Below are 9,072 nucleotides of genomic sequence, written 5' to 3'. Positions count from 1 at the left end.
CCGGCGCGCGCTGAGTCCGAGGCCGAGCCCGCAGAGCGCTGCCCCGCGCAGACGGCCCGGGCCGCCCTCGATCCGCACCGGGGTGGGCGCAATGAGATCCCCTCCGAGTGCGAAGGGCTCAGCGGCCGCGGGAAAAGTCGCGGGCGGTTTTTAACACACGCACACATCTCCGCTGGGCTGTTCGTGCAGAGCTGGGAGGAAGAGTTACTTTACTCTGCCTCTCCCAAGGTGTTAAATTTAGCAGGACCTGGAGTCGCCCGCGCCTCCCCACTGGGAAGGCAGATTCTAGAAAAATCTGAACTTGTCATCTCAAGGAGCACTTGGTGCCAAGTTATGAATGAAATTACTCAAGATAAACACTCTGTGAGTTTCTTCTCCCATTTAGACAGGCCTTGTTCGTTTCACGGAGCCTTTACTGCTGTGTAAGAACAAGGTGCATCCAGCACTTCATTTACTGTACCCCAAGCAGTGCGTGAGGAATTGTGGCTCCAAGCATCCTCACCCCGGCACTAATGGGCCATCACGAGAGCCCACGCAGTTGTACATCTGGACATCAAAAGAGAAGATGTCCTGAAGGAAAGGAATGGGTTTTGCTAAGACCCTGTGAAAACAGCCCTGGCAGAGGAAGGTGCTGAAGCCAGGCCCCAGGGCAGTGGTGAGGATGCAGCACTCTGCCCAGCCTGCAGGCTGGCATCAAACAGGGTGTAGGGGGTTGTGTATAGGCATTGTTTTCTTGCTAGTGATCTCCATCTGGAAAGCATCTTCATTTTTTCTTTTTCCCCCACACCAAAAGAAACCCAAACAACTCAAGAATGAGTTTGTCATTTAATCAGGTGAGTTCAATATAGAACTGTAAAAATTTGTCTTAGTGCAGCATCACATTTGAATAGGTGTCTAGTGGTGATTTTCTGTTTTCTTAAGGTTTGACAGAAACTATTTGGTTTAGTAATGTCATATTAAAGATTTAGAGTTCCTTCCTACTGTATGATTCCAGATTACCACCACATACTGGACATACAGAAAAAATGTTTCCTATAACGCCACTATAATCAAGGTATACTTCCTCCACCCCAATGCATTAAGTAGCAAATTGGTGGTTCACAAATGCAGCCTGGAACAAGGATGGATTGCTAAAGAGCCGATGGCCCCAGTTCTGATTCCAATAAAAATGGGGATAACTCTTAGTTGACACAGATTCACCACTGTAAAAACCAATGTGGTATCAGTTTCTGTAAAGAAATAAGGAAGGCTGACAAGGAGAAAAAAATGTTGTGATACAGATCTACTGAAAAACACAGGATCATGGTAGATTTGGTCAGCGTGACCCTAGATTCATATCCATTGAGCATCTCATCATCTCTGAGATCAGGAACTGAATTACTTCTGTATGCTTGTCTTATTGGAGAGGCTTAATCCCCAGGCTATCAACTTGTTTCTGTTCTCTCACTGGCCCAATGAATATTTAATTATTCTTACAAAGCAGAACAGCTTCAGCAGGACAGATTCTCATCCCAGAATGTGCTGGCGGTTGGGCACTCTCAGAGGAGTTCAGAGACCCAAATTCGAATCCCCATGCAGTCAGGCAAAGAGGGGATTTCAGTCTTAGTTTTACACATTCCACTTGGCAAGTAATTCGAAAGCCCCATTGCCACCCCAAGCCCCTCTGTCATCCAGCCCTCTGTTCCCACATTTTCTGTATTTTTTAAAATAATTTTAAATCACATGATTAAAATGAAGCGACGTTTCCCCATTTCTTAAATTCATTAGGAAATCCGTACATTTTCATTTTAATTTTATTTTTTACCTTTTCTGTTGCTGGAGGGCCAGTGAGAAGGTTTATTTGCAAGGCCCTACCCAGTCGACAGCAAGGTGAGGAGCCCTGGTCTGAGCATCCCCAGCCCCTCCCATGAAAGTAGTTCAAGTTCACTCCTACAGCTGTTGCCAAAGCAGCAGCACCCTTGAAACCACTGCCTTCCATGGTGGCATCTGTTGAGAAATACCCAGTTTATAGCTAAAGAAAGCAGGAAGGCAGGTTTGACAGAAAAATAATGAATCACATACATAAATCTGTCTTTAAATGTAGCACACACATATATAATTACTAATTCATCCCTCTCTATTATCTTCAAACCCAGCAATACACAGATTTCCTCCAGGCCCTGCTCTGTAAGTACATCTCTGCTCCACAGAGTTTTCCAACATGTGCCTAAATGCTTTGCTGCTCTATTGTCACAACACATCATTTGTGCATCTCCTCCAGATACATGTACATGGAGTTTATGTGGTCCTGCAGCCACTCTTGAGCAAAGAAAGTCCCATAACCCTGCTGGGCCCCCCAGAGAAATGCAGAGTTCACCCATCCAGGCTCTCTTCCCAACACCACAAGTTATATTGTCATTAAAATAGATGCATTTCAAGAGTGCTAATAACAAGGGAAGACTTCACAGCCTTTATTAAAATATTTAAGGCAAATGACACCAGCCTGTGTGCTAATTTAATAAAAATACATTTAATAATTTAATTTAATTATGGTAATTTAAGAATGCAATAAAAATATATTTTGAATCTCTTATCAATCTTGTTCCCTCACAGATGCCTTTTCTTTTTATTCTGGGGAATTTTAATAAAAGCACAAAGCCAAGACTGCCAGAGTGCAGAGCTGTTCTCTCCGGGACAGAACCAAGAGCCCTCCTGCAGCTCCGGATGACGTCCATGTCTCATTGGGTCGCTGGGACAATTTGGATGCCGGATTCTCTGCTTGTAACTCCTTTTGGGAATGTCATTGTTTTATATTATGCATGACACAGATCCTACACTATACACAACGCAGCTGCTGGTGAGAGGGAACCAGTCCTGAGATGCAGAGGAGCCCCCCGAGCTCAGCGTGGCTTGTCTGAAAACAGGATTTGCTAGTGGAGGCATTGCCACCTCCACTATCCAAGCCCCATGAGGCTGACATGAGGCACCGAGCCCTGATCTGCGGGGCCGTGGTGGTCCCTGCCCCTCCACTCACTGCCATGCTTCTCCTCAAAGACACCAGTGCTGGTATCAGTGCACTCCCTTTTCTGGGGGAAACCAATACACTTGCTTTTCATGCCAGCTAACTCAAGATGTTGATTTGATTTTGCTCTGCTCTCTTCTGCCACATGCATGCACAGTGAACCTAATTTTTAAAGTTTGATGACTTTCAGGAAGATACTATCCATAACAATCGTGACATCTGAGATAGTCCCACCCTGGCAGCATTATAGGAAACTGACTGGCCTTTCTCTGGAAAATGCAGGTGGGACTAACAGCCTCTCTATATTTACAGGTTTACTTGCATTCAATACTTAGAGCAAAACCCTATACATTTCTAAGTATAGACAATTATTTTGAAAGTGTTTCAGAATCAGTTTGCAATTACAAGTTACATAAAAATGGCACAGTTGTGTAAAAAAAATACAAACTTCATGAAAGGGATGTTAAATCAGGACTATGGGAGTTAGGCACCCAATGAATCAGGCCTGCTTTGAGAAAGCCAGCCTCAGTAATGATTTAAACTTTCTAAAATCAAAAAGAGGAGTATCTTCAACACAAAAAGACTGAGAGGGTGATCACCCATTACCAGGCAGCAGAGGGAAGATCACCATAATTGTAGAGCAGCCAGTAAGAGTCAACCTTAAATTAAAGAATATACCATATGTATAGACCTAATTAAGAGATGCCGCATAATAGCTAAGAAATGTGGCAAAATGCTCACGCCCCAGAAAAAGCCATACTGCACAATCTGATCAGAGGGTGCAGCTAAAACTACCATGCAAAATGGGAATTGAGCAGTGCCAAGACCTGGTGTCCAAGGCACCTCTACCCTCACCAGCCCTCAGCACGGCAGGAGTTGCTCTGGCTGAGGTTTGACAGAGGTGAGTGAACACCTGAGCTCTCTGGATGTGCAAAGGAATACAGGCACATGCAGGAAATTATTAAAAGGACTAGATTATTTCTTAAAAGAGATAATGTTTTCAAAGCACACAGCGCAATGCAATCATTCAGTGGAGAGTCAAATGTCACAGTGGATACAGCTGCAAGACAGTGTCGCTCTTTATTTACAGTAAAATATGTCAAATAGGGAACACAAAGGCATCGTCGGGATAAACATGGGACTGGAGCACACAAAGGCAGGCGGCATCCGCAGCGCATCAGGCAACCTGAATAAAAGCCCCGACTACAATACCAGCCCAGTTTCTATGGTGCTCTTGAGTTAAAGCCTCCAAACACTTTACATAAATAAATAACTGGCATCCCACATTTTAGTCATAAGCAAGGACTGACATAGTCTAAAATGTGGGCTACAGAGCAGCAGAAACTAGAGGTGCTCCAGATGGACGATATGCACACTCGAAGAATTGGTGGTGTGTCTGCAGGCAGCATGCAGCCAGAGTGCCTGAGTTTACACTTTGAGAAGTTACAGTAAAAAGAGATTGAGATGTTACCCAAGGGCATTGAAAAACAAAGGAAAGTTTCCTGTGAAACGAATGTTAGTATGCACAGGATTAGGAGCCTGTTTCATGTGCACGAGCCGTGTGCACCAATATTAGTATTCATACGTTTCGAATAAGCAGTGATTTTAAATTCTTTTCCACTTGTGTATGGCTTTTACTTCTATCAGTCATTTTTCTTTAGTTAAAGAAGATACAATAGTCTGAAATCAGGATAGAGTAAGTGGTGCAGTTAGTGACATTTTTGGAAAAATACTATCATACACTGGAGCTGAATTTAACTCAAATATCACAAAATACCCATCTGTAGATGAATTACATACACAACCCCTTCCACAGTTACAGCGAAAGTCATTACTGATAATAGTGCTAAAGACACAGATCATGCAATGCCCTACAAATACAAGCAGGTATTCCATATCTGACCAACCAAAGCATTCCTTTTGGTCTCTGCTCCAATTAGGTGTGGGGGTCAGGCAGAGGATCTGCACTTCGTGACAAAACCACCTTTAGCACAAAGACTTTTCCAGGCTCTGCATCTGCCCTTTGAATATTTCTGTAATGATAACTTAGAGCATTATAGTGTTACTTAACAACTTACAATGTTTAGGATAAGACAGTATCATGTTTCCATATTTTTATCACAGCTCAGAGAAAGTCTCTCTCTATGATCCACATATTCTGTGTTCTTTTCATTCTCGTTGGTCGTGGGTCTGTACTGCTGCTCAAAGGACATAAAGAATAAAAAATACATTCTTTATTTGAATTAGTTAAAAGTGGGTGAAGTCCTGGTGCAGGAAGGTGTTCGGTGGCTCTGGGGTGAGCTGGCCAGTAGAACTATGTTATAGGCTCTCCAGCTGCTGGCTCCAGCACGGGCCCCTGTCCTTCACCCTCTCCTTGATGTCAGCTCAGCTCTGCAAGCTCCGACAAGGCATTTCTGCAATGAGGATGGGTCACTGCATCTCCTTCCCCGTGAGAGTAGCTCAGTGTGCCCACTGAGACCCTTTCTTGCCAGGGTTGCGATCAAAGAGCTCATTCACTTTACCGGGCTTTGTTACTCGGGTGGAAGCTGCCCTTGTACCCAACAGGCATCTTCACTGCTCTCTGGCCAGCAGCAGTGGCAAAAACCACGATACAGGATCTATAATTTTATTCACATCTCTGCCAGCATTGCTGACTAGGATAATCTTGAGACACGGAGAACGAAAGTCAGCGGGAGTGACAAGTGAAAAAGCCGGAGGAGAGGAGCGGCACAGCTAGGGCAGCACCAGGAGCTCAGCAGGGGGCTCCAGGAGCTCCAGGGCAAAGCACGGCAGCGGCCTTCAAAGCTGTTCCTTCTCCACCAGTACAAAGCCACTTAAGTGCACTCTTTAAGTTGAATGCTGTGTACTTTTACATAACTGAAGGAGAACAAATACCCCATTAGCAGATAATTAGCACTTGGACTCTGAGTACTTATTTAAGGTATTACGGATCGACCTCCAGCATTACGAGTGATTCATGTCCCCCATATATTCAGGCATCGTTGTTTCTTTTTTATGATTATAAATTTCTGTGCCATGTATCCCTGTAATGTATATGAGATGTTCAGAATTGCACTCCAGAGACAGAAGATTTCCCTATCTAGAGAAAAAGTTTAGCAATGTTAATAACTAATAGTGGGTACATCACTTTTCCTTCCTCCTTGGAGTCAAAAAGCCCCATTCACACTAGCCCGGGATCATCTCTCGAACTGGATGGTGGATTTTCTCAGCCGCTAAGCCCGGTCCCAGCAGGGGTGAGGAAGTGCTGTGAGGCCTCGGGGCAAACTCACCCCAGGAACTGGACCCGGCAGCACCCACACCATGGAAACTCTCAAAATGTGGTACCAAAGACTGCCAAACACAATCAGGCAGCTGCCGTCTGGACCGGCTCCTATCAGGAGTCACAGAGCAACCCATCGCCAGGGTCCAGACTCTCACAAGCATTTTACATGAGTAGGCGCAGCTTGTCTGAAAATTCCTACATTTCCAGAGGCTTCCACTCCATTGATATTTTCCCAATAAAACAACAGGGAGAGGCGATCTCTCCCCACCTGTTTTCTCATAAACAACAAAAAAATAATAGTCCTTGAGCACATTTCCAATCTTGCCAGCATCAGCCAGCCATCTACTAATGCTGCCATGTCTTTAAAAAGTGTGCACCACCAAGTAAAGATGCTGACCGTTTGCACCAAAACCTTCTCACCCTCGAGAAAACCATCACTGGCAGCTTTGGCAAGTAGTAGTACAAAACCAGTGCTCACAACTGCAGTACAGTGTGCCCCAGCTCAGCTTGTCCCTACCTGACATCCCTGTCCCAGGGGATGCTGCCTTTCTACTCTCAGAGCTGTTCACAGGTCCAGAAAAGCAAAGTCTAAACAGTGGCTTCACATTAAACCAAGCAGCTTGAGGACAGGCAGCCGAACTGCTGCTGTCACCTCCTCTTCCAGCTCCTTCCTGCTGAACCGAAGAAAAGAAAACTGAAACACAAATCAAGTCCCATTCTACAAAATTAATTGTTTCCACTTGCTTCTTTTCTGTGTCTGCTTTTCTGTAATTACGCAAAAAGACACAACGTACTGCATGGGGCTATTGATTAGCAAACCCCACAGCTGCACAGGCAGACCCGCAGGCAGTTCTGAAAGAGGCATTTTAAAGAAAGTTTGTTCTTTAATACCGAGATTTTTATGGTCCCTCTTCTGATTTGGTGTGATAACATGGATGAGCTTGTGGTAGGGAGCAGGTGGCAGTGTGAGAACATGCAGTTTTTATTCTTGTAAAAAATTTCACAAGAAAGTTATCTCTTTGCTATTGAATAGAAAATTATTGAATAGAAAATTATCTCGTTGCTATTGAATTATGATGCCAAAAACCCAGGGAAAAGATCTCATTCTCTATTAAATTCAGTAAGATTTGTCAAGTAGTTTCTATAGAATCTGCAAGGTTTCTTCATATGTCTCTCAGTTTCATCTCTCCAGAGGGTTTTGGAAGGGTCACAGAATATCTCCCTGTTATCAGCCCAAGTGATGTGCTGTTTAAATCCTATGATTGTCAGTGTTTATTTTTATCTTATTAGGACTCCTTTTGTAGATAGAAAGGAATAAGTCTTACCAACAATATGGCTTACAGTCAGCTGGGCAAAATAGGAGAGGCCACAGGTTTTAAAGAGAACTGGATTTGTTTACATTTATTTTTAGGGTTTTATTTTTAAATCCTAAAGCACATTTTTAAATGGATCAGTCCAAATTCTTGAAATACGTATAACAATACAACTTTCAAAATTGCCCTGCTGTTTATTTGGTTATGTTACTACGTTGCTCAATGTTATTGTTGTGTCCTCCAATCAGGCACCGAATGCCGAGTCCCGGTGCGTGGAATTTCTCAGAGGCGGGCACAAACATCCACGAGGGCAGCAGATGAAAGACTCCCACTCCTGAAGCTTGCACACTTCTCCGGGCAACCACCACTGCTGTCTGGGCGACCAGACTCCCGGGGACTGCCAGGGGATTTCCCAGATCGGCACTGCCTTGGGGGTCCAGCTGGAAGGGTACGGCACAGCACGCCACCGGAGCACCGGGGCAGTACGAACATCGCCACGCAGCCGCCGGGCACGGTGAGCGCTGCGAGGCCGGCTCTGGCCGGACACAGTGGCGGCTGCAGGGCTGAGTGCTCGTGCCCGCAAATCCCGGGGGAATGTGATCCCAAAGTGATGGTCATCCTCGGGAGCCATGGCCACTCGGAGAACAACATAATGTCAGGTCCTGACATGTCTTCTCGAAACGGGAAAAAACACGCCGTGGGAAAGGAGCCCCCTGCACCATTTGGGAGCCCGCAGCTCTGGTGCCGTGCCCAGCCTCGGGTGAGCAGCTCGGAGGGGCTCACGGCGGCACAGCCGGGGCGTGGGGCCACTCTGGGAGCAGCTGGACAGGCCACGAATTCCTGCCGGCGGCCGGCCCGGCGGGGCATAGCAACGGGAGCCGGGGGAGGAACGGGAAGCAGCGGGAGCTGTGAGAAAGCGAGCGGCGCCGCGGAGAGAGGCGGGGGCCAGCGCGGGGGCGCGGAGGAGGAGGAGGAGGAGGAGGGGGCAGGGGCGGCCAGGCCGGGGTGCGCGGCGGCGGCTCGGGCCCTCCCGCCGGGCACGGCTCCTCTCCGGGCAGCCGTACGCCACCCAAAGCCGCCGGTTTGCGGCCGCTGAGGTTCGCGGCCGCTGAGGTTCGCGCCAGCCTGCGCCGGGCTCGATCCCCGCGACACGCACCGCGCTGCCGCCAGCCCCGCAGCGGGGGTCGGGGCCCTGCTGCCTCCCCCCGCCGCTCCCAGCCGGGGCACGCACCGAGTGCCCCCGCCAGCGCTGGCTGCCCGCCTCTCGCAGCGCCGCTGTCTCGGCCGAGGCTGCGGAACAGCATCGCTCCCCGGGCCACGGGGGCGTTTGAAGTGCCGTGGCCCCGGGGTCCCTCCTCCGCTCGGTGCAGCCGTGGCTGCTCCGCACAGGGTCCAGCTCCCGAGGAGAACCAGCCTCGCCGGGGGCAGGCATTGCGAAGCCACTAGATTTCATGTCAGAAAGGATGTTTTACTGC

The 9,072-nt window shown here is 47.4% G+C and overlaps 1 protein-coding gene across 1 annotated transcript in view; it reads left to right on the top strand.

The window, feature by feature from the left end:
* Positions 1-8,693, top strand: part of LOC121664443 (collagen alpha-2(I) chain-like) — a 9,730-nt gene extending 1,037 nt beyond the window's left edge. The window contains exons 2-3 of the mRNA XM_042027751.1: positions 2,593-3,283; positions 7,846-8,693. Of these exons, the coding sequence (XP_041883685.1) occupies positions 3,181-3,283; positions 7,846-8,693 (951 nt within the window). The 5' untranslated portion in view covers positions 2,593-3,180. The remainder of the gene's footprint in view (positions 1-2,592; positions 3,284-7,845) is intronic.
* Positions 8,694-9,072: the final 379 nt, after the last annotated feature.

Source organism: Corvus kubaryi, unplaced genomic scaffold, assembly GCF_017639235.1.
Source record: "Corvus kubaryi isolate FWS band 111438036 unplaced genomic scaffold, C.kubaryi_AGA036_p1.0 37300, whole genome shotgun sequence".
NCBI lineage: Eukaryota > Metazoa > Chordata > Aves > Passeriformes > Corvidae > Corvus > Corvus kubaryi.
The sequence above is the reverse complement of the archived record's forward strand: the minus strand, read 5'-3'. Positions and strand labels throughout refer to the sequence as shown.